This window comes from Styela clava, chromosome 7, assembly GCF_964204865.1.
Source record: "Styela clava chromosome 7, kaStyClav1.hap1.2, whole genome shotgun sequence".
Classification (NCBI taxonomy): Eukaryota; Metazoa; Chordata; class Ascidiacea; order Stolidobranchia; family Styelidae; genus Styela; species Styela clava.
The window spans coordinates 3455413-3482404 of record NC_135256.1 but is presented as its reverse complement, the minus strand read 5'-3'; the positions used below and the strand labels follow the sequence as shown (position 1 = coordinate 3482404).

At 37.2% G+C, this 26992-nt stretch overlaps 1 protein-coding gene across 1 annotated transcript in view; it reads left to right on the top strand.

The window, feature by feature from the left end:
• Nucleotides 1-7668: 7668 nt before the first annotated feature.
• LOC120328074 (plexin-B2-like) overlaps nucleotides 7669-26992 on the top strand; it is a 58595-nt gene continuing 39271 nt past the window's right edge. The window contains exons 1-13 of the mRNA XM_039394470.2: nucleotides 7669-7966; nucleotides 12486-12714; nucleotides 13539-13668; nucleotides 14431-14783; nucleotides 15171-15333; nucleotides 16045-16134; nucleotides 17016-17201; nucleotides 18884-19009; nucleotides 19566-19666; nucleotides 23867-23999; nucleotides 24473-24632; nucleotides 25221-25329; nucleotides 25818-26016. Coding sequence (XP_039250404.2) covers nucleotides 7801-7966; nucleotides 12486-12714; nucleotides 13539-13668; nucleotides 14431-14783; nucleotides 15171-15333; nucleotides 16045-16134; nucleotides 17016-17201; nucleotides 18884-19009; nucleotides 19566-19666; nucleotides 23867-23999; nucleotides 24473-24632; nucleotides 25221-25329; nucleotides 25818-26016 — 2145 coding nt within the window. The 5' untranslated portion in view covers nucleotides 7669-7800. The remainder of the gene's footprint in view (nucleotides 7967-12485; nucleotides 12715-13538; nucleotides 13669-14430; nucleotides 14784-15170; nucleotides 15334-16044; nucleotides 16135-17015; nucleotides 17202-18883; nucleotides 19010-19565; nucleotides 19667-23866; nucleotides 24000-24472; nucleotides 24633-25220; nucleotides 25330-25817; nucleotides 26017-26992) is intronic.

The window sequence follows — 26992 nt, the reverse complement described above, 5'->3', positions numbered from 1 at the left end:
ATTTTGTTTTTGGATTTTGTGTCCATATATTTGAGCATCGCTTTCTTGTATTCATATAGTATGACAAGTTTTGAAGCCTGGTCACAATTTGTCACTCATATTTATTTATGTATTTTTACATTGCCGACAAGCTTAGAATGTAGAGTAGTGTCTTATCGTGTTTTTTCTTTCCGTATTAATATATTATCACGATGCAGACGAGCTTTTAGACCTACCAGACCACCGGTTCTCAACCAGTGGGCCAAGCGCGGAGACATTTTCATGTGCGCCACAAACCTAATAAAAATTGATTAATTAGTTAAACTTTGATTGATTGATGATGCTGCTTTTTTCCTACTAAGTTGTAATTCTCATTTTAATAATAAAGTGTAAGTGTATATCTGCGCGTAAAGGATTTCTTGTTTTTCTTGTAGTTATCCCCGGCGTGAGAAAGTTAACGGGCCACAGATTTTTTGTGCAACAAAAGTGGGCCACGGAAGAAAACAGGTTGGGAACCGATGTATGAGACAGTACAATATCGTGTGTGTTCACTTATATTCTGAGTCACAAGACGAGTTTACCAATGCAATTTATTATGTCTCATGTTTAAGACTCAATTAAAGCTTTGGTAACCTTCCTCAATTTACGTCCTGTCTACTTTGTCATTTTTTTGTGTGTCATGGCGCAGTTTGAAACAAATCATCTATCTTTTATTCTAACTCAGGTCACAGGAAGTTTTAACCCGCATATATCTGGCTTTATAGACAATAAGTCAAATTTTCGATATGTCGATGGTTGGTACTCCCGGAGTATGTGAACCAAGATGGCGGACACCGGAACGTAGTATGTGTACCAGGTTAGGGTTAGGCCATAATTTCAGGTACAAATACTACAGGAGTCACGTGGCTAGTCCCCGAACTCGTAATAGAACTAAAATAAAACAAATTGGGATAAAATTATGGCCTAAACCGAAAACTTGGTACACATACTACGTTCCGGCGCCCACGGCAAAGTTTAAAAATGATACGCGTCCTTGATTGTTGACTGCCAATTTTTACCGACTGTTGTTGAAGTTAGATACTTGTATCTTATTATTTGAGTAAAAAAACGAGTTTAAATTATTTCCAATTTGAATTTATTTCATTGAAAGATTTTATGATTAAGACTTTTCGCAACTGCAACTTAACCTATTTCTTTATGTAAACGCTACTTTATGACGTCATATTACATAGCCTATTTCGCGTCACGTTTCGTCCGCTATTTAGTCAGAGGTAACATTTTAAAACTAGTAAAAATAATATAAATTTTAGTGTAAGATACAGTTAATAATAACTCATAATATGAAAGAGGGTAAATAAGGTAACGAGTGTATAAAAGTGCAATTTAAGTTTTAAATTTGATTGTAATTACGTGAAAAAGCGGTTGAACTTTCTGATTATTTTTGCGTCTATAGGTACCTATAGTATTGATAACTTATTTCTATACGTTTTAGAATCGTTCATACCATGCAAATATTTATTTTAAGAATTGAGGTGTCTTGTAGCTAGCCTGAGAGTTTTAGGTCTGCTTTGAACTATGCGATTATCGAAGGTTGAGGCTTGATTTTTAAGGCTTCTTTCGAAGTAAATTGGTTTGGGGGGGAGGTGGGGTTTGTGGGGTTGTTTAAAAAAGACTTAAAATTTACCGGTGGCATTACACAACACAGTCTTGGTACTTTAGTCTGCATCACAATACACGTTAGAGTCCCATATGCTTCACGGTATATCAGATATCATAATTGTTGTGTTGACAAAAAAAAACGCAGTTGGGGAAACTTGACTCATCTTTGCGAATAATGGGTAGCTTATTCAAGGGTTTCCCGAGTTAAAGGAAGTATGTCATGAGAGTGAGAGGGTTAGATAAGCAGGCATCAGATTTCAATGTATAGAATCTATAGATAAATCAGCCACGTTTGTTTTTGTATATTGACGTAATACGACGCTTACTCGTGCCTTTTGTCTCGAACAAGGCCAGATAAAAGTAATCACTGATATCTAGCGATATCTTAAAGAATCGCTTTATAGAGTTACTTTGCTGTTGAATTTATCCAAGGCATGTAAGCGCGCATTACATTTATCTAGTTTGGTTCATTTGGTGAAAGGACTTTTGATAGCAAACCAGAAAAAGTCAGTTTCAAGTAAATCGTTCAAAAATATAGCTGTCCTGATGCAAATGCCGCAAGATTGCATATAAAAATATTTGTTGAAAAAGGCCGACTGGCTGCGCCTATGTTTCATGTCAAATTGCCTACGAGTAAATTGGTACCACCGTAGTATGTGTACCAGGTTAGGGTTAGGCCATTTTTCTTGTTTTATTTTTAACCTATTTAGTACAAAAAAAATCAAATATTGCAAGCATTTAAAATTTTAAACAAAACAGGCAAAAAAAATGGTTCGAAAAAATTGTTTTAAAACAATTCTTACTAAACAAATTCTTAGTCTTATTTTTTTTAAGCAAATTTTATCGCTAATCAATGCTTTTGTGAGTTTTTGGCTAAAAATTTTGGCTGGAGAATTTGTATGAAAGGTCATCAGCAGAAATGTCCAAAATCAGAAGTGTCTTAAAATTTTTCAAAATTGCGAAGGAATTTATCGATACCATATATCGTTGTGGCACTCACAGATGTATCAAATGAAATGAAAAAACTTAAAGAGTTACTGATTGAAAAACAACATATCTGGTTAAGATATATGGAAAATTGACTTCATAACGGAATTGAAATCGTAAAGAGACGTTATGGTATTATTTTGAATATATCTCTAAATAGTATTTCAGAATATAGAACATTGAATCAGCCTATATTCTAAGTTGAGCCACAAAGAACGTACCCCGGGTGACGATGCGAACGTGGAATTAAGATAGTAAAAGCATTTTATCATTTCTGACTAAAAAAATCCATCAATTAGGTGAAATCAGTCATTTCTAAGAAACTTTTCACATCTTTATTCGTCTGCTGTCAAGAGTTGCCAGTTTCTAGAAAATATTGCATTATATTTTGCTTTGCGTCATTAGTTATTTATTTCGTAATATATCATTCGCATATGACAAGTTGGCAACCATGTGTCAAAGATTTCTTTGTTAGGCAGAATAATAAATGGTTTACGTGATATACTAATATAAGAATAGATAGACAATAGGAGCGAATGAGTATCAATTATTTCTAAATAGTGAGAAATTGAAATAAATGCAATTCTGGTAAGCGCAAGATGTTGATTAGATAGACAATGCTTAGCTGGAAATGATTCACTTTTGCTTCGGACTGTATCAACGTAATTCCGTGCAATACCAGTCGCTCCTTTGGCTTTTTAGGCGTGCATGTCACTTTGACCCGATACGAGGCGAAAGACGAGGCTGTAACGCAGCAGCCCATATTCCATATAGCTTCATTGGTTCATGGCATTTCAGTTCACAGTAACATAGCTCAGATCTTAGTTTGATATCAGTGCTTGTAAAGGCCTTATTCGGGGCGAAATTTGTGATAAGAGTAATCAAGTATTTATATAAGTATTTATCAGTGCAAAGTATAAAATTTGTAGCACATTTTCGGGCGCTCCAGAAGTATGTGTACCAATGTAGAGGTAACTAATATTTTATTCGCCCACTTTACATCAAGTTGTGTAAGGTGTGATATTTACCTGGCTAACACCAAACTCGTAATGGAACTCAAATAAGGAAAATTGGAATAAAATTATGAACTAACCCTAAGCTGGTACACATACTACGGGAGTACCCATTTTCATACATATTTAAAAAAAAACTATTTTTTGTAAATTGAACGCATTTTTATAATGTTTGTAAAAATTGGCGCATGCTAAAATTATTGTTTCTATGCTTGCTTGAAAATATAATTGGTAACTGTTTGGGCCGAAAGTTAGGAAAGCTACTTTAAGAATAGATAACTAATAATAGCGAGTGAGTATTGATTGTTTTCTGAAGTGCCAGATATGATCTTAGTATATATCAGTGAAAAGAGGGTTTGTAGTTTAGGCATATTTTAATGCAGTGGTTGGCAACCTTTTATGGCATGTCGCCCTCTTCTGGAGGGTTTTAGCACTCATGGCCCCCTGTTTATCATTCAAGCGGTATTCAAAGTTTGGTGGATTACGATATCAAACAATTCATGCGCAACAAAGTAAAAACATCCTGTGAAATAATCTTAACAAGCAATGAAACCACAAGAAAAACGGGGAATTTTCTTGTGGCGGGAAATGTAAAATCAGTTCTGAGCCTAGCATTGTGACCCTCTCCGAATTCCTCTTGGAGGCCACGGACTCCTGGCTGAAAACCTCTGTTTTTAACGCATGTATGCAAAAGTTATCATTAATTCGGCAGCGAACACGTTTTGGCTAAGTTAAAATTTTGCAGTAGTGATGAAATGATATCAGACACTGGCATTTTTGAATGGCTATGACGCGAATCATTCAAGTGGTATTTAGAGTGTTGTTGAATTATGATATCAAGGGTGACCGTACATTTGAACCCATGTACATTTGAACCCATGCGTATATCCACGGGCTCAATCTATATGCGGGTGCTAAAACCCATGGGTTAGGGTTAGTATGGGTTTAACTATCCGTGAAACAAAAAAAATTCCATAGGTGCAATAGCATACAGGTGCAATTGTCGTGGGTTCAAATGTACGTGGGTTCAAATGTAATGGAACCGATATCAAGTAATTCATGCTCAATGAAGTGAAAGCACCACGTGAAATAATCTTGTCAATCAAGGAAACTAGAAAAACGGGGAATTTTCTTGTAAAGGGAAATGTAAAATCAGTTCTGAGCCTAGCATTGCGGCCTCTCCGAACTCCCTTATTTTGATAGCGAAGGCGTTTTAACTAAGTTGAAATTTTGCAGCAGAGGTGAAAATATAGCAGTCATTGGAATTGTTGGGTGACTACGGCGAAATGTAATTGTGAATGCTCATAAGCGTGTTTGCTCGCGAAATTAAAATATAAATTCTATTTGTATAATTTGAATAAGATTTGGAGGTCATTTGCGGTTACCAAGGTCATAGTGATACGTCATTTATAGTCAAGTGCTATATATATTGCCGCTTTAGATGGTGAATGGTGATGATTTGGAGGTCATTTACGGTTGTCAAGGTCATAGAAATACGTCATTGATAGACATCTGCTATATATTTCGCTTGTTTGGGTAGTAAATTGTGAAAAACTTAGAGGTTCTGAGTTAAAGGTACAGGTGTAATGAATTTTTTTCGCAATGCAGAGTCGGAGTGATTCTGTTTTTTCCAAAAAATGCGTAGTCAAGTTAAGCACTGTCGGGCCATCGCTTTAAGCGTAGAAATTGAACTTAATTGACCTCCATGCCCGCCATGCAAATTCAAATTTATGCAAATGTGCAAGCGTGGATGCCGACTTATCAATCGGAATTAAAAGAAACTATTATGGAATGAGTAACACATTGGTGGTATTGGGCCTGGAATATTCATAAGATTTACCTTTAACCCGAACATTGACTTCCTATTTTATTTCTGAAACAATGGCTAATCGGCGATTGAAATTTTATTAAACAATTCTGTATAGTCAGCCAGCTCATCAATAAGAATAGATTAAAAAAAATGACTTTTAACCCGAGCATTGACTTCCTATTTTATTTCCGCAACAATGGCTAATCACCAATACGACAATCAAAATTTAGCTAGACATTTCTGTATAGTCACCTAGCTTATCAATAAGAATCGATTTTTTAAAAATCAAAAATGAATTTAACCCGAGCATTGACTTCCTAGTTTATTTCCGCAACAATGGCTAATCACCAATACGACAATCAAAATTTAGCTAGACATTTCTGTATAGTCACCTAGCTTATCAATAAGAATCGATTTAAAAAAATCAAAAATGACTTTTAACCCGAGCATTGACTTCCTAGTTTATTTCCGCAACAATGTCTAATCATCAATACGGAAATTGAAATTTCAATTAAACAATCTTGTACACCTAGCCAGATTATCAATAAGAATAAATTTAAAAAATCAAAAACGACCTTTAACTTTTAACCCGAGCATTAACTTCCTTATTCATTTCCGCAATCATAAGTAATCAGCAATAAGCATACTGTAACTAGAATATCAATTTTAAAGTCACTCAGATATTTTTAATACATGTTGCCGAGCTCCACTTGTTCTTCTGAATTTACCACATTTGCACGCAGTATTCGACCCTTAACCCCGCCCCAACCCAAGGGTCGCGTAGAATGCTCACCCCCTTTTCTTGCGACCCCTAAATCAAATACACTATTTCAAACTAGACCAGTCGTTCTCAAATTTTTCAAGACGCCCCTTTTTCAAAATTTCTCAAGTCTCGCGCCCCACCTCAAAAATAACTAGCTAACAATAAGCTACAATTAACAGATAGTAAGACGAAAGTATGTTTTATTAAAAAACACGTTGAAAATACGAGGATGGGACGTTAATATCTAAAATAAAGAAATGTAAATATTCAAAATAAGGCGGGCAAGATCAAATCGAACAAGTAATTTTATTTTCAATTAGTTTACGCCCTCTCAAAAAATTGTAATATTTCAAATAAAGAAATGTAAATATCCAAAATAAGGCGGGCAAGATCAAATCTAACTTTTGTTTTCAATTTTCAGTTAGCTTACGCCCTCTCAAAAAATGTCTACGCCCCTTTATGGGTCGCGCCGTTGCCTTTTAAGAACCACTGTTCTACACTTTAATGTGAGCATTATGTAATACCCCACTCTGAGCCGAGCAATACGTTTCCTAATCGCCTAACCAGATTTACATCCGGGCAAAGGAACTGTCGTGCAGTCTAAATCCTAATAAGTAAACAATTATGTCTGTTTTATTTGTCTTTCTGCACACTATAACAAATGTATTGCTGTAACGTTTCGTCGGGCCGACTGTAGTTCAAATATACTTGTCTGAAGAGGTCTTACCTCGGTCAGATGTAACCTTACAGAATTACATTTATGCTAGTTTATCGGAAGACTTTTAGATCTAATAGAATAGCTATATTTATTCTTGTTAATTAAGGCATCCTTGCATACGCACACGGATCCACTTGCGCAAAGCATAAAGCAAGGAAAGTTAGTTAGTCTCTCGTAAATTTCACTTTTATTTATGTCTGTTTGTGGGGTAACTAATGCGTGTTAAACATCATTAGACTATTAAGATGTCTTCTATGAGAACGACTTGGCTTAACTAACTATTGAGATAATATATCGAATAATTTCTGCTAGGGTTATTATCAGTGATGGAATTCAAAATTTTAAGGACATAGGAGATGGATATTTTGTTATTCCTGCAGGAAAATCAGTAGAATAAAAGTTTAGCCACTATTTGGAATGTCCATATAAGCATGCTTATTCATAGCGCGATGAATAGCGAACGATATAGTTCAGCAAGGTTCTTATTTTAACAATATTGCTCAAAGCAAGGTCACGAGACGTGGCTTGAACCATGTGACGGTCAACCGCTAAACCGCACATTTCTATTCATCACCTTGAAGAATATGTCTGTATACTGTATAGACATTAACAACAGGGGTGTACCCTTTTAAAATGTAAAAGTTTTGAAGTTTTTTCCAGATTCACTGGAAGTGTCTTTCACCAAGATAGGTTACAAATGAGAACAAAATAATGAATGAATTTTATTTCTGACAGCTTTTCGTACTTAATATGCGACTATTTAGCGTTTAAGTTGGATATAGACCATAGAATGGGCGAAAACACTTTGCTGCATACTTAGATATTAACTCGAACCAGCATTTCTAATCGAAAGAATTTACATCGACGCAAAATGGATTTATTCTACCGAAGATTATTCGTATGGATAATACTTGTGACGATTTGGAATATACAGTCATGTGTTGGGGATCTCCCTACCCGGAAATACGACGAATATATCGCCGGAAATGACGCAAAGTTGGGACTGACCAATGACAGCCTGTGTGTGAATTATTCTGGTATGTTTTTCCTATTTTATTTTGCTCTCATTAAGGCTAAATACAAGCACTTAATCCTATATAGCTGTGAGTATATTCGAATGATCGTTTAGTTGTAGAAATCTAGAAGTTAAACACACATCGCAACAAGGGTTGGACATCTTCGAATACCTGATGATTTCAAATTCGAATCGAATATTTTTTTGAATTGATTCTCGAATACTTCAAAGATATGCAGTTGTATTGACTGTTTTATTGCAATGGGTCCTTCAGACACATAAATTAGTGAAAACACCTAATCTACGACCCAGATAGTTCGCTAAGTGTTCACACACAATAAGGAACTCATTCCATCAATAACTCACTCGGAAGAAAACGTCATATGTTAAAATTGCATTTACAAAGATTTTACATGGAAAAAAAAAAGATTTTAATATTCGATTCGAAATGCCCGGTCCCAATTGTGACACAAAATTCAGTCCAACCCCTCCTCACTGTCTTAGGGTATAACGGAAGTACACATTTCATTTCCCACATGATAGCCAACCACAGTCTTGAAGGCGTTCGTCTTTTTTTCAACATAGGTATTGAACCCTCTTCTCCACGCCGCACTAAAACGGTATTATGACGTAAAAACTATGACGTCACGCTATTCCATTTTTTTGATTCGAAGGAAAATGTGAAATCAACTCTGCCCCTAGCATTGTGGCCCGCCTCTAACCGCTCTGTGGCCCTTTTGGGGGGCCACTTGCCCCCTGACTGGGGGCACTAGAGTACAAGTGGTGAATTGAATTGTAAACATTTCCTGTGAACTCGAATGTTTGTTTCGTACGAATAATAATAACCGCGGAATTGCACGTTTTAAACGAGGAAGTGACCTTGTTAACAAGCCTATGCAAATATATTGGTAAAAATTCAGAAAATTTACAGCTATTTTACAGTTACCGGGAGAAAGGGCACATTGGGGACAGTGTGGTGGCAAAAAACATGGGTAGGCAAGATTTTTGAACAGGGGCCAATACTTTGCTCATCTATACTGGCGGGCCATGTAGGTGTGACGTAAGAGGTTATATTTACAGTTTTACAGAAGCAAAAGTGGAAAACGATACGCCTCGAGCCAATACCAAATTCAATCGCAGTCCCAACAAATTCCTTGAGGTATTTTTAGATCAACATCAAAATTTGGCGTTACGTTGGTTGCGGCAGCATCAGGCGGGCCACATTGAATAACCCAATGGGCCGGATTTGCCCCGAGATTCTTAGTTTGCCAATGTCAGCATAAAACAATCATTCTCTATTGCATTCATTTACCTAGAATTTACTCCAAAGTGCGCTTTTTTTACAATCAGTGAGTTTTTGAAACCGTGGCGTGGGTCTACATAAGCAAAATAGATGCTGCCAAGTTTTTTTGCATTTCAAAAAGGGGCGGGTTATCCAAACTGCAAAGATTGCCATTTAGAAGTAGATTCAAAATGCTTTTCAATTCCTATTATGCGATTTCCGTTTTTATGAACTCTTCGTGTACGCATTATTTGCCATATAGTGAATATTACGTCCAGGAAACGAAAATGAGTAACTGAAACCTTAAGAAAACTTTTGTATGTTTTTTTGTTGAATCATTGTATCTCAATAAGCATATTCTATACAAACTGGCATCACATAGGTTTCTAACCTTTTATGGCTCGTTTTTTTTAACGGATGCTTTTAGCACGCATGCTCTCCTGTTTGTCATTGCAATAGTATTTATAGTGTTATTTTTGTTAGTAGATTCCAAATAATCCGATTGAGTTCAAACAATTCATGCTCAACAAAGTGAAATACCCGTGAAGCAATGAAACTGGAGAAAACGGGGAGTTTTCTTGTGAAGGGAAAATTAAAATCAGTTTTGCGCCTTGCATTGTACCCCCCCCCCCTCAACTGCTCTGTGGCCCCTTTGGGAGACCACGGGCCCCCGCTCGGGGACCTCTGATTTAGCACATTCATGAAAAAAACAGGCACTGGGGTGAAAATTGAATATTATGGAATGTCGTAATGGAATAGTGATATCATACTGCAAAATGTGTTGTCATAATGCAAACCCGATACTCGTCACAATAACAATTATCGCAACTTCAAAACGTAATAAATACGGAATATTACGTCACAATAAAAATATTTATGACGTTATAATACGAAACAGGACGTCATAATATCATTTAAAGGCATAGTAGGGCGTGGCGAAATATCCACCTAACCTAAATGGTACATATTTTGTTAGCGCTGTAACCGTCATGCAATTTGGAATACTTCAGACATCTTAGTATTGCAAATGCAAATGCCGCCATGTACTGGTATAACTCCTCAAGAAATGATTCGGTTCACGAACTCAGCGATACCGGAAACAGGGCTATTAAAAACGCTGTAAAGTATCTTGAATTTGCAAGTGGTTCGTGTAGAGAGAGAGTTTTGCAACGAATGTAATCCACAGCGTAAAAAGCGCTTTTTGCAATTTGTTATATCTTCTATTATTAGAAGTATAATAAGTATTTTAGGGTAGTAATATCTATGATAATTATTTGGTTAGCCCCTTCTGCTAAATCAGAAGTATTATTTGCTCACTGTAGGGATTGTATTCACCGAGCCAACATTTCAGTCATGAATCCTATTTCATTCGCCGGCGCTCTACTCACTACTTTACTCCTGCCACTACTCTAACCATATTACGTACCTAAAAGGGTACTCCCGTAGTGTGTGTACCAGGTTAGGGTTAGGCCATAATTTTATTCCGATTTCCCTCATTTTATAACTATTACAAGTTCAGGGACTGTCTGTGTTAGCCAAGTATAAATACACCCCCTGCCCATAGGTTTCAGTCTCTTACACAACTTGATGTAAAATAAGCGAACAAAATTAGTTATCTCCATATTGGTACACACACTTCTGGAGCGCCCTAAAGGCCAATCGCACCGAAACGCCGAAGCCGGCCCATCTATGCAGCAATCTTGACAAATAAACCTTTGAAAATTATTAAATTTACTTAAATTTTTTAACATTACAACGATCACGTATATTTGTCAGAAGTCGTCAATTTGTGTAGGTTACTCTATGACGTCACACACGATTCACGGAGTTATCAATCACTCAAATATAATGTTAAATATTATGACGTCATATTTGCATGACTGAAAGGCGGGAAATTATTCACAAAACCGCGGAACACCCTGCCCTGCGCAGTAAAGCTCTTTAATATTTGCTGAACGCAATTGATTATAGCTACATGCTGCCATTTAAGGCTTAAATGCCACACGGTCGTTTCCTTGTCTGATTGCCAATTTGTTTAGTTGGTGTTGCTTCGAACACTGTTCATAAAATGTAATTCCATTTTATAATAATGCGTTTTCTCCGAACAAAACTTTGAATTTGCTAAGTTACCGTATACTCATTAAACAATATTTAATTTTTCGATGTTGTTTCTTATATAAACGCCGAATCGAAACATATTAAAGTTTTTCCAACGACGGATTGTGTATACTTATTTATTCAACCCCCGGTTGGTCAGAAAACAGATAGCCCAACGACGTGCGCATATGTCCGATATCAAGTTCATAAACGACTGGTAACTGAGGTAGTGGAAATTGTGTTTGAAGTAGAGGAGAGATCGGGCCCAACGGTATTCCTTAGTTTAGTATATATTTTTCATAAACGTATATTTATTTTAAAAAGAGTCAGCGAGTCATTTCGGTCTCGGGCTTCAGACCTTAGCTCTAGTGAAGTCAAGTTTTCAACTTGCTAAGTAAAGGTCATCTTTACTTGCCGAACTCGTATGATTTTGCTATATGTCATTTACCGCTTAAATGTCACATCTGTATCAATATGAACATACGCATATCTCGACCTAGTGTCAAGTCGACTAGTCAGTGTTTATTACGGGCATATTTATCTATCTATTTTATGTATTTCATCAAATGCCGAATCCAAAAGTGTTCCAGCCCTCCCAACAATGAGTTTTGACTGATCGTATTGACTTGCTTCATGTTTCGCGTGGATAGGATTTTCACTGCATAATACACGACAGTCACTCTATATTTTATTGGCAGATTAACAACAATGAGAAGTCTAATAACTGTTGTAAACTGCTTTTCTGAAGAAGTCTGATTTCGTTCAGACGAAACGTTACAGAAATACATTTGCGTTAGTGTGCAGCAGGGCTGTTGAATTGCATAGTGTACCCATCATACATTCTCTCATACAATTAAACTTCAGTTACATGGGGATCACTGACTTTTTTGCCCGCTTTGAGTTAAACAGCTTAAAACCTTGCGTCATAATTCACTACAATAATTCTACATATAGTCTCAGTGCTCTTGGTCACTTATAACGTTGTTTATACAGTATATTACCCCATTCTCTGGCAGATCATTCATAAGAATATTTCATATATAATTTTGTAACTTTGTTCACAGACGACCCCTTTACTTTTGAGTGAGTGCGCAATGAGTCTGAGTGAGTGAGTGCAAATGAGTCTCATAAAAAAACATTTAATTTTATGTTATCATTTCAGATGAAACAGGCATTGAATTCCAAAGGCTCGTAATCAATGACAGCTCGTTATACATCGGTGCAACGAACTACATCGTCCAAGTCGACTTGGGAGAATTTTCCATCTCAAATTTTGTCTCCCTTGGCCCTCATCAAGATGACCCTGACTGTTTAGCGCCATCTATATGCGGAACTGCATGCGGAAGTAGAAGATGCACGGATAATAGAAATAAACTGCTGATTCCGCACAGGTATGAAGTTACATTATCACATAGATAGTGGGTGCCAGCAGGGTGATTCGTAGTAATTGCATGGCTTAAGTCAGAGATGAGAAAATTACCGCCTGCGGCCCTTATCCGGCCCGTCAAAGCATTTTGTGCGTCCTCCTGCTCTTTCCGAAGTTTCCGATGAAAAATAGGTTCTTGTTTGCGTCACTTCCGTTTTTGTAGATATCCGTAATGACAAGGTCATTTAATGACCTTGAGAAAATTTATTACAACTACATACAAAATTTAGATTTCTTTAAATTAATATTAAGAGTTTTCATTCCCGTTTCAACAATATCAGCTACCTAAAGGTAACTACTATATGATGAGTACTTTTCCTTATGCGGCCCTCAGCAAAAAAACAACAACTCTGTTCATCCTGGCTTAGGTGGCTTTTTAACCTCTTTTGACTTCATAAACCAGGGGGGGGGGTCCAAACCCTGGCCCGTGGGCCACTTATGGCCCGCGGCTTCATTATCTGTGGCCAGCGTCGCATTTGCGGTATGTTAAACAAAAAATTGCATTCAGTGTTTATTCGTCATAAAAATAACCAGACAAATCTTTAGAGATATTCTTACGTCACTAATGTGTATGTTTTGTATTGCACTTTTTGCCTGTTCTTGGCACTATTGTGGCCCGCGAACAACACAAAAATAATAGTGTGGCCCGCGAGGTCGACAACCTTGGACCACCTTGTGATAAACAGATACTCGCATCCGTTTATAGAATAGCTAAAAATTATTTTTCAATTTTTCTTCGTGTTTCTTTGCCACAAAATGAAAATTTTAAAAATTAATTGTCATGTTCAGGAATCAGCTCATTGCGTGCGGAAGTATATACGCTGGAACATGCGACATATTGGATTTAAATAATGTCTCACAACCTTACATACCGAAACCAGACCGGGAAAGGCTGAAATGCAATGGAGATGCATCGCAGGTGTGTAAAAATAAGTTTTTTTTAAACATTGATAAATTGATAATTTCAGAATGTATTGGAAAAAGGAATTTGTTCGATTTTAGCAACCCTAGCTAACAGCTTCATTTCCGATCTTGTTCAAAATTTCATGCTTATGTGTAAAACGAGGCGATGTAGAAAATTTATTAAAAATATTAATAAAATAGACATTACCATTGATTCGATGTGCTTACATATTCTCGCACAAAAGATCGAATCTTGGCTCTTATTCGGTGATAATGGGGAGTACTGGTTCTAAATCTTTGAAATTTGATCGATATCTTGTTTTAACATAAGTTATTGGCAGAAAATATTTACGACGACCCCCATAGAGTCCTTTGCGACCCAATATGGGTTAGGGACCCCAGTGTGAAGGGCCCTGTACTAGGATAAAAGGTGCAGGAAAAAGTAAAGGAAAAAAAGTTACCGTAGTGTGTTAACCAAGATGGCGGACACCGGAAAGTAGTATGCGTACCAGGTTAGGGTTAGGCCATAATTTCAGTTGCAAATACTACGGGAGTCACTTGTCTAGTCCCCGAACTGGTAATAGAATTAAAATAAGAAAAATTGGGATAAAATTATGGCCTAACCCTAACCTGGTACACATACTATGTTCAAGTGTCCGCCATCTTGGTGCACATACTACGGAAGCACCCGATAAAGAGAGAAATATTGTACAATGAACTAACATAGATTTTAGTTATGGACAGGATATTACTGGAATCTATATTTTCCAATTTCTAGATCACAAGGTCATCAAATGACCTTGCCATTGCGGATATCTACACGAGCGGAAGTGACGCAAACAAGGACCTATTTTTCGTCGGAAACAAAGATTCAGTGGATACTTTGTACCCCCCTGATTCCGGTTCAATTGCAAAAGATTTAGAATTTACCCGGATCGACCAAAGTAACATATACGACCCAGCCAATGGCGTCAAAAGAACTTTTATCAAAACTTGGGTAACAAGGACTCATAATTTTATGCTCTGGACATACCAAGGAAATGAACCAAAGTCGTACATATCACGATTATGTCATGCAACCTTGAATGAATTTTCGAGGAGTCGCGTTCGAACAGATGGATCAGGAATAGGGTAAGTAAAGACTAAATATAACAGTTTTGTTTTTCCGAGGATGTAGAGTAAATAGAGCAGCAGTTTTTAACAGGGGCCGCGCCTTCTCCTCCTCTCGGGTAGGCCACATAGGGTGGGGTGGGGTTGAGTGGGTGAGTGGGGGGAGAAGGGGGGGTTCTGATTCATACGGGACTAGATATTTCCCCTCAAATGCTCAATGCTAGACGCAAACCTATGCGCATTTTCATCATTATTTTTTTTTAAATGTTTTCTGATTCATACACGACTAGATATTTCCCCTCAAAATGTGATGTTTTTGTAATTCATGGGCACACTTTTATATGAAATTCGGGAAAAAAGATTAAATAATAAGAAAAATGGCTTTAATTGTTCTTTCTTTTTTTTCAGTTACGGCCAAACATCTTACACAAAAACGGCTATTGAATGTGAAGGTTACCAAGAAGCGACCCTTGCTTTCTACAGGCATGGAAGACTGTATGTTCTTATGACGAAGGATAACAGATATATATTGTGCTCTGCTCTGTCCGCCGCTATAAGCAAACATATGGAGGTATGTTCCTATTTATATAGTTATCCGTTAACCATTAAATCGGTAAACCAATTATTTAACAGATATATATTGTGCTCTGCTCTTTCCATCGCTATAAACAAGCACATGGAAGTATGTTCACGAAATTATTGTTATACCGTTATCCGTTAACCATTAAATTGGTAAACCAATTATCTATGTGCTCTGATCTTTCCATCGCTATAAACAAGTATAGGAAGGTATGTTCACGATATCGTCGTTGTACCGTTATCCGTTAACCGTTAATCAAATCATTCCTCGCCCTTACCCGAACTGGATAATTACTACTTTGTTATTTTAAAACATGGCGACGATGTTTTTTCAAACCTCACATTTTTACACGAGTGGCAAGGGCAGACATGGGTAAAGTACGGCCCGCGGGCCGAATTCGGCCCGTTGGGTAACTCAATCTGGCCCGCTTGATGCTGCGAAAACCAAACCGAAATCGAATTTTTGATTTTTTAGCTAAAAATAGCTCAAGAAATTTGTTGAGATTGCGGTTAAATTTAGTTTTTGCTCGAAGCTTATTGTTTTCCACCTTTGCTTTGTAACACTGTGAATATTGTTCATAAAATGTAACTCTTTACGTCACACTTACATGGCCCGCCAGTCTAGGTGGGCAAAATTTTTGGCCCCTGGTTCAAAAAGCCTTCCACAGTGTACAAAAGATCCTAAACATTTTACACTTTACAGAAAGCCAGAGCTGCGTGCTTCAATGGTCTTGTTGAAAAGGCGGAATTAATTGGAGGGGCTTGCACGAAAATTACAATACAACCGTCAATGGTAAGATACATACAGAATGTCCGAATAAAATGTATTGTATTAATTATTATTGTTTGAACATTAAAAATTACTGTAACCGTTAAATTGGGATTGTATATTTCAAAAGCGTTCAACTATTGAGTATCATTTTTTTTTTGTGTTTTCTCACTGCTTTTTCTCAAATTGATGTCCGTCCAGACTCGCATTGATTCGTATGTATCAGACATGGGCCAAATCCGGCATGTTGGGTGCTTCAATCTGGCCCGCGTGATCCGTTCACAAACAAACTAAAACCAAAATTTGATGTCTAAGCTAAAAAATAACTCAAGTAATTTGTTGGGATTGCGATGAAATTGAGTTCTGGCACAAGGCTTATCATTTTCCACTTTTTCCCCACACGTTTTAACTATATTAACACTGCGAATATTGGCAATAAAATGTAACTTTTACTTTATATTTAGCCCACATGGCCCACCAGTCAAGATGGGCAAAAGTTTTGGCCCCCGGTTCTGGTATATATCCTTCAAACAACGCATTCACATATTTTCCATTCCAAACAAAACCTTCTTCTACTGAGCTTCTGCTGATAAATAATAACAGCAACAAGTCCAAAACAAATTATATGTACATTTCGTGTCCAATATTTTATGGGCACCAACTGCGATAGTGTCTTGGGACCATGGGCGTAGCCAGAATTTTTTAGAATAAGATGAATTCCTGTAATTTCCAATTGCCAAGTCAGACATCAACAGCTCTAGCGCCTACCCTGACATCGAGTGCTTGAAGACCGTATCAAGCTACAATTGTTTATTTTTTATTTTTTACATGGGAGTCCGCCCCCCCCCCCCTCCTCGTGTACGCCTCTACAGGGATTCTCCAAACTCTACTGACATTTTTTAAAGGTTGAATGTGGCCTGGACCAGGAAAAATCTGATTTCTTGAACCCAATACAATCGAAAGAAGCGATACAACTTCGAAAAGAATTTGTATGGCCGCGGGGGACCGATGCGCCAACTACCATAGCCGTGGATTTATTCGACGGCGCCAGCATCGGCTTCTTCGGGACGAAAACGGGAGAAATTTTGAAGGTATGTATGTGATTGCTATGTGTCATGATTAGTTGTAGAATTGAGGTGGCAGGTTCGAAACTTCATTAAACTATTTTTTAGAGAAAAAAACTAGTATTTTGAAGTTGACCAATTTTTATGAATAAATTGTATTTTCGGTAAAAATTTGCTACTTTGGATTGATTGGACCATTTTCAAAATATTTCTCGTGTTGTACGTATCTGCATCTGATAGAAATTTATGGTTGAGGGGTTGGGTGAAGATTCCGTCAATTTCCATTCAGATTAGTTTTCAATTTCCATTCCATCCAGATTATATTCAATATACTCATTCTCTAGTACAAATACTCAATTTCAATGCTTGATAGGCAACAACCAAAAGAGCAAACTCATTTAGCGGCTCAATAAAACCAAATATTCAGTTGTATTTACTAGAAAAGTATATAGACAGTAAAATCTTATGGACAACAAGTCCTGAATAGGCTAGTTGAAGTCCAGGTACTCCCGAAGTATGTGAACCAAGATGGCCGTCACCGGAACGTAGTATGTGTACCAGGTTAAGGTTAGGCCATAATTTCATTCCAATTTTCCCTATTTCATTTATATTAGAAGTTCGGGGACTAGTCAAGGGACTCCCGTAGTATTTGTACCTGAAATTATGGCCTAACCCTAACCTCGTACACATACTACGTTCCGGTGTCCGCCATCTTGATACACATACTTCGGGAGTACCGAAATTCATGCCTTAATACAACCGGATACTAAAATGTATTTACTATGAAATCACATCAACTCACTTTCACGCAACTTTTCTTTCTCAAACTATTGGGTTAGTTGCCCCAAAAGTTCAGTAGTTGATGGAAATGTCGCTAGTCGGGATATTTCAAATTCTTTCTCCATGCAAGCATGCAATGTCTTTTTGTTTATATATTTATATCTTAGGCTTGCATAGGGAACTCAGCTCCCGTCTTTGCAAAGAGGAACCTAAAATACGTATTGACGCACATTCTAGGGCGGGGCCATCTCGATTTACTTCAGTAAAGCTAAAGCAACGTAATTGTCGTCCCATTGATTGCAGAAATAAAAAAAAATCAATTTTCGACTTGTATTTTGCCCCCCTATCCCTCCAACTGTTCTGTGGCCCACTTGAGGAAGGGGGCAAGAACCCCAGGTGGACACCACTGCTCTATAGTCTGGCTAATAATCTTTTAAACAGTGCGCCATTTCGAGAGGTTTCCATCTCAGTTATGGGCACTGAGTAAAGTGCCGGTACCCCTTGTTAGAGCTAAGATCTGAAGCCCAAGCCCGACCCGAAATTTGGGCCGGGTCGGGCCTGAAATATCAATAATTACGTTCGGGTCGGGTCGGACTTCTCTATCGCTGACATTTTTTTAAATGAGGCGTTTCGGCCCTGTTTTGGCCACAAGAGACCATGGTCTGCAAAACAACAGAAGTTGCCTCATCAACACGACACATACTGCACTAAACTTTTGCAATGACAATTCAAAGAACTCCTGAATAAAATATGGAATTTCGGATTTGCTTCGGGCTTGGGCCTGCAAATCCAGTTAATTAGTTGGGTCGGGTCGGGTTTAATACCCACAGGCCTGAGTCGGGTCGGGCTGAAATTTTTGGTCCCGATCTTACCTCTAACGCTTGTCTATGTAATTCTGAATAACTTTCCTGCGTTAATCCACTTCTCAGGCTCGCATTGGGAATTCAGCATCCATCTTTGCAGAGAGGATCGTACTTGACGAGAACAAGCCAGTGTTGTATGACACAGGGTTCGATAAGTCTTCCAACTTCATCTATGCTATGAGTCCTAATAAGGTATTTCATAAATTAGTTTTTTTGATTTTTGAGTGTTTGTTAGGTTTTTTTATCATTTATCATGCAAGTTCTCTTAATTTTATTTTTCCTAAGCAGGTCAATACTTTCACATATCAATGTGTGTGCTTATGTGTATGTGTTGTTGCGCTATCACAATGATGTGTGTTGAGTTATGGGTTTGATTAATCATATGCTGTTAAGGGCGAATTTTCTATTCATACTTTCATATGTCTTAAAATAAATTATCAATTTTTTTTTTGATATTTCGTTTTAAAATTTGATATTTTAACCAGTTTATTTAAATTTTTATTCTGAAAGGGAGTTTAAGAGAATCGAATTTTGAGAAATATTCGAGGAGAATATTGAGGATAGTTGAAAATTACTTATTGCGGTGCTCCCGTAGTATTCGTATCAAGATGGCGCACAACCTGAACATAGTATGTGTACCAGGTTAGAGTTGACAGATTGTGCGCCATCTTGGTACGAATACTACTGGAGCGCCCTTATTGCCAACTTCATCTTCAAATTTTTTTGAAATATCTTTCTCTATTTTCAGCTGTTCAAAGTAAAGTTATCAAACTGCGACCAATACGACACTTGCGACACTTGCATCACTTCGAACGATCCGTATTGTGGATGGTGTGTGTTGAAAAGCAGGTACGTTAGATGTTATTCCGTTTCACTAAATTCTCGTTGTTGTTGTATCTTGCTATTCTAGTTGTTGTTGGATCGGATTTAGGAATGGATAGTTTGCAAATTCGTATTTGCATGTTGAATTACTAATATTCTTTACTTATCAAGTATTACTGTGATATATATTCACGCAAACGGTACGTTTTGGGCACGAAGGATGCAAGCATTTTGTTTTGCAGAATAAATAAGAAAGAAACGTCAAGAGTAAGAAATTCTCAAACATTACTTTGCTTCAGTAAATATTCTTCCAAATATCAGTGATCAGTAGTTTATTTTCTCACCATACTGAAAGCACACTTGATATACAAATTGCAATAAATAATTAAAAAGCATTTCGGGGTGAGGGGAGCCGCGAGAAAACAAATTTGGCTATCGAGTATCGACATCCCTAAAAAAGTTTTACCGAAAATAATAACTAAAAGTCGAACTGTATATATACAGTAACATATATGTTAATTTGGAAAAAAACAAACATTACGTAAATGCACGTCAACCTGGTATGCGCAGTAATCTCTCATTTTAAAAATAACAACAAAAAAGACTCCGTGCACCAACAATCTGAGACGATAGCTGTGTTGAGGCAAAGTCACAATGGCACCATGGTACTCTTTTTAATCTTTACTTCTGTGTGAAGGCCCTTAAGCATGCCCTTAGTTTGAGGGAATTCTTGTAAAAGTGCTTTAAATTCAGGTCAAGAGATTCATTTTAACGTTTTCCTAATTTGAAATTTTTTTTAAACTGGTATTCTATAGCAATCGGAGGGTAATTTTAGTTATGTTGTCTTCATCGCAAGAGTTCTGTCCGGAATAACCGCGCCAAACTTAATTCTTCTGGCTTGAATTAGAATTATTTGTGAGCAATGATCACGAATGTTGTTAGACTTATAGTACACCTATTTCATTGAAAATTAAAAATAAATGAAGGTGCCTTGTAATCATATCAACATAATATTTATGAAGACGAACTTTTCTGGCTTAAATTAGAATCTTCGAGAGCAACGATCAAGAATATTGACACATAGGGAAAAATGTCTTGTAAGTCTTATAGTACAGCTATTTCATTGAATATTAGGAAAGAATAAAGTTGCGTTGTATTCATATCAACATAATACTTATAAAGGCAGTAACTTATCACAGATGATAATAATAATTTTTGTTTGATGTTCTTTTTTTAACCCTTTATCAAATCCTCACCGGAAATGTGTACTGTGTGATACCATGGTGTTGAAATTGCGGAGTAGTGTGTAACTCCTCAAACGACTCAATTTAATATTTCATTATTATTATTTTTTCCATTATTATATATATCATAAGTACTTCGCAATAAATGCATTTCGCCCAGTGTGACAAATCACACAGGATAACTTTGGTCGGAACAATATTTGCTTATAATAAACCGCATTGTGACGTAAATAAGCCACTTTGTGAAACCACAATGCCTGTTTCTCCAATCCGAATACCTCTCGATGGCGCAACAAGAGTTTCCCAAACGCTACTCTCATAGTATGTGTACCAGGTTTTGGTTAGGCCATAATTTTGTTCTGATTTTTCCTTATTTTAGTTCTATTACGAGTTCGGGGACTGTTTGTGTTATTCAAGTGAATATACCCCCTGTCCATAGGTTCCAGTCCCATTACACAACTTGATGTAAAGTAGGCGAACAAAATTGGTTACCTTCATATTGGTACACATACTTCTGGAGCGTCTCCCAAACAGAATATTCTTATCGAATTCTTTGCCTTTTTCGGAAAAATTTAGGCCTGTAATAGTATTTTTTGTGTTTATTCCGGGGAAAAGAAGTCGGTAAAAACGCTCACGAAGGGGCGCTCCAGAAGTATGTGTGCCAATATGGAGGTAACTAATTTTTTCGGCTGTTTTACATCAAGTGTATAAAGGGACTGAAGCCTATGAGCACACAGTCCCTGAACTCAAAATAGAACTAAAATAAGAAAAATCCGAATAAAGTTATGAACTAACCCTAACTTGGTGCACATACTACGGGAGTACCCATGACTGTAGTACAAAACCTTTTTTTCGGATACCATCAGAACACGCCATGTTTGACAAAAAGCTAGGATTATCAGCTAGGGACTTAGGTATAGGCTTTGCAACGCAAAGGGATCGGAATTACTCAAACGTACCAGATCAAACTAAATTAAAAACTCGTTTCACGTGCCGTACATATTCAAAACTGGCACTTCGCGGGCCACACAATTTCCTCTTGGGAGCCGTATTTGGCCCGCGAGCCGCAGGTTTTACACCCTTGAGCTAGGGCACCTACCTCTGAGCTAGGGTCTGTGTACTTCGAAATATATTTCGCTTCAATCGGTGAATTCATTAAAACTCAGGACTCAAACAAAACGCAATTTAACAGTTTACAGCTTCGTCATACATATTAAAGTATGTTTATTTATTATTATACACCCACCACGTATGATACATACATAAATTTCCCCATAACACGCAACTGTAATTCAGGAAGTCTTCGAAATGCGTCATTTCTTAATCTCACATGTTCACTGTATCTTGCTTGACCCGTATGTTATTTTACGACTCATAATTGCAAGTAAAAAAGCTTCTAACAAATTGCAGATACATTACTTGAATTTTGAGGTACTTTAATCACTATTGTAATTTCATATTGAAAAGAAAGCGGCCAGAATTTCTAGTCCTCTGGGAAGCTTATTTTTTTGTGAGTTTTTAACAAATTTGCTCAGAGCAACCCACTAGATATGCAGTTACTGATACAGATTGAGCCTGACGGGGACGAACTACGGCGCGCGGGCCAAATACGTCCAGTTGGTTGATTCAATCTGGCCCGCTTGAGGCTTCCATAATTGTCTGCTTGTAACCGATTTGGCCAATTTTGCTTTTGAAACACTGTAAGTAAAATTCTGTTTCTGAAATTTCCCTTTGTTCGTCAAATTTACATGGCCCACTATTATAGGTGGACATAATTTTTGGCTCATGGTCGAAAAATTCGATCAACCCACGGTTAGGCAGTTTGGTAATATTGAAATTACATTGAAATGTTAAATTGACTTTACGGATTTAAAACAGTATACCATTTGCTCACCGCTTCAATTCTCAAAGGTCTGCGTATGACGCGGATCTTATTTTTGGTGTCTAACCTTTTACTTTATAATGCTGACAAGGCCTTTCAAGTACTGTGTACTGTAATTAAATGTAAATTGGGTTCTTTTAAAAATAGTTTTTGCAATGATTTCGGTGTTTTCTCACGGTTTTTAACGTTTTTTTGATGGGTTTTCATGGTTGGCCCTGCTTTTAACGTTTAACAAGGTTTTTGGTGCTTGCCTCTTACTTTATATTGCTGACAAATCTTTTTAAGTACCGGTATCGTGAAATTGAACGTGAATTGGGTTCTATCAAAAATAGTTTTCGCACGTTTTTTTTAGTTTTTTCACTGGTTTTCAGTGTTTTAACAAGGTTTTTGGTGTCTTACCTTTCACCTTATTTTGCTTACAAATTCTTTCAAGTACCTTAAACGTGTAAATCGAACTTAAAATCGGCTCTATCAGAATAGTTAATCAGTGGTTGCTTGTACAGTGTTGTTCTGAGTAGGGATGTGAAGACACTTCAATAAAAATACGATCTCTCCGCACATCTGCACCGCCACTGGATAAAGCGTTCCGAACTTTTTTGTTCCCTGGGTCGAGTTTCTTACAATGCTGCCACTCATACCAAACTTCAAAAATAATTCGGGGGATAAACGAATTATAGATTTTGTTATACATGAAAATGAAAAAATTCAATGTCAAGTAAGAGTGAAATGATTGTATTATTATTATTTAAATCATCCAAAGAAGGAACAAACTCACACTTACAACGTGCTGCCCGGGGGCGGCGCACGCAAATACACGCTAAGATTTATTTTCCCATGTGAAACAATACAAGGACCTCCAGAAGTATGCGCACCAAGATGGCGTACAACCTGAACATAGTATGTATGTACCGGTTAGGATTCAGGCTGTGCGACATCTTGGTGCGCATAGTTCTTGAGCACCCAATACAATTTCTCCTTAGCAAAGAATCCTCACCGCCTGGGAAACGTTACAGCGCTTATCTAGGCTGCCATGTCCATTTCAGTCTCTCCCCATGTGGCTACATATGTTCCATAATACCAACTCAAAATATTTTTTTTCAGCTGCACACACAAGTATGAATGCACCGACTCTCATCGCTCTAAGAACTGGTTGAACACTTTGCGAATCCCTTCTGAATGTCCTAGTGTTGCCGCAATTGCACCTGCTGCACTTTCTGTAGCTGTTTCACAAGAGGTAAGGCCAGAAGCGTAACTAGAAATCTTCAAACTTCAAATTCTAAAGTTTCTAATTGCCAAGTTAGACAGTAACAGCCAGCGGTTCGAAACACGTGGGTTACTAAGAGCCACGAGGATATAAAAAGCGTTTCAAGCGACGAAAAACTGATATGTATGATACAGAAAAATCCTATTCCTTGACATCTTAGAATTTCTGACCGCCTCCCCCCTCCCGGGTAAGTCCCTGGGTGAGGGTATTATAAAACTACTTTTTTATTTTCAAAATTTATCTTGGACTCATCCCCCCCCCCATATTTTTGTAATCTTGAAAATAATTGGGCCATCTCGCGGGTGTCCCATTCATTCGATCTCGCCTAATTATAGTATAGCTAGCATATGAAGTGTCTGTTCATGTCACCGATACCACTTTTGTGTCAATATGGTTGAGCATAAATTTAAGGAACATTAATTTTATCCCGTTTTCATTTTCAGCTCACTTTAACATTCGGAGGAAGTGAGTTACCTGACCACGATTACGAATGTGAATTTGTTGTCGGAGACACGGCTATACACACTGCGCCCATGAAGAATTTCTCTTCGACACCGACTTGCTATTCACCACCCGAACCACCAATGATACCGGACGGAAAAGGTAAAGAATTTAGGTTTTTAGAATAGTTTTACAATGGGAAATTTTTTAAGCGAAATTTCTATGAATTGATAAAGGGAATTACTTTAAATCAAAAAACTTACTGTGTTTCCCCTAAAACAAGCCCGCTCCTCGGAATAAGACCTAGCCAATGAAGCAAATTTTTTTTGACCTAGTCAATAGCAAAAAATCTCTTTTTTTTCCTCTTTACAAGAAATCTGCCTAGTTTCATTGATTGATAAGGTTATTTAACATTTTTTTTTAACTTTTTATGCATGCATAGTTTGAATATAATGGGATTTCGAATCTACCAACCAAAATAACACTATATATACCACAGTAATAATAAACAGGGGCACCATGAATGCTAAAAACCTTTGGAAGGGGGGCACAGGATATAGAAGGTTGGGAGCCACTTACCTAGAACGTCTTAATCCTGGACTTTCATTGCAAAGAATATTTGGCATTTTCAAACCTCAACGCCGAAAAAATCCCTACACTTACAGATGATGCACTTACTATCTTTAAAACAATCACAAACCACGTTGCCATATTTCTACACATTAAAAACAAATTTATTCATTTTTCTAGACAATGTCAATGTAACTCTCCATATAAAAGCTGGCAACGCTACCGTTGCATCAGGAAATCTGAACATCTATGATTGCAATAAGATACCAAGCATAAACAAGAACACAATGTAAGTAAAAAACTTTCTTTTACGAAATAGGTCAGACGTTTATTTTGAGTCTATTCCATACAAGTTTGCTCAAAAAAAGTCCCGGATTTCTCACAAAACGTCGCAAAAGTAAAAGAGTCGCAAACGACTATTCTATTTTACAGACAATATGGCGCACTTTCGACCCCCCCCCCCCCCTCCAAAAAAAAACATGATTGTGCACAAGTACCGGTCTGATAGTTCGGATATGCGCCTTATGCATGTATAAACCCTTATCTGATTTTATCTGAGTTTATTGACAGTGTGCCTAATAACCCCATTCGACTTATGGTATGTAAAATACAGTAATTCATAATACATCAACTTGGCACCATAGTGCTAAAAAGCAGAGTAATACTTTTATTTTTCAGACATTCTAGGCATGTTTTTGCTACCATTTTGATTTTACAATATGTTTTTCCCTAAATCGCGTTTATCGTCTTCTAATTCTGTCTCAATCTCATTTTCAGGTGCGCTTCGTGTGTTACTAGTTCTTGGAGTTGTACATGGTGCTCGAATAGCAATACCTGTGCAGATTACTGCGTTAACTCAGTGGGGATATCTGGCAAGGGAGAATGCCCAGCTGTGCTAGAAGTGAAGAACCTAACTGTGGATATACCGGTCGGGAAACCCCAGGAATTTACTCTCGTGACTACGAATCTGCCTAAGGTATGCTTGAGTGGACATTGATAATGATAGGGACTTTGTGCAGTATTTATTCTTGCTTAATTAATAGAGCGTAGCCAGACAGAACAACTTGATACTAATTGTACAGTTGTAATTCTGCCAAGTTATGCACGATATGTTGATGCACTGATTAGTGATTGGGATCATATTGTACTTGAATGAATTGGTTTTCCCGATTGATTTTCTCTATAGGCCTTTAACGCAGTGGTTCCCAAAAGATGCCCTGCGTCGAGTTTTTAAGTGCGCCCCGAAAATTAACAAAATTGTGTTAACATGACGAAAATATGATCAAATATTTGGCGCTCCCGTAGTATTTGTTCCAAGATGGCGCACAGCCTGCTAACCCTAACCTGGTACACATACACTATGTTCAGGTTGTGCGCCATCTTGGTACGAACACTGCGGGAGCACCGAAAATTTTGCATATTGTATTTATTATTATAAATGGTTTATTGTTTCTTATTTTAAGTGCTGTGTATATGGATCAATAGATTCATTTAACATTTCTATGTCGTTCACTCTCTGTTACATATTTAAAAACAGCATCTTTTTCGTCTAAGTGCGCGAGTTTTTTCTCTGATAATTTGGCGACGCACGAACGAAAAGTTTGGGAACCCGCTGCTTTGGGGGTTATATGCTCGCTCTGAGCAGGGCTATGGGCAAGTTAAGGTCCAGAAATGGACTGCTGACATCCTGGCTTCAAATTTTTGATCAAGGGTTAAACTGTGCTAAATTAAACTAAACTCTTTTATCATTTTAGTTGAGTCGAAAATGTTTTAAAATATTTAGATATCTTCAAAATACCATTAAAAATACCCATTTTGTTCGTATTTTGGCAAGAAAAATTTATTTCTATCTTTTTATTTTAACTGAGGGCTCGTGATCGAGACCTCACCAATTATTCATTTTTTTTGCATAACTTTTATAGAGCCATGTTCAGGGTCGAAAATGTATTTAA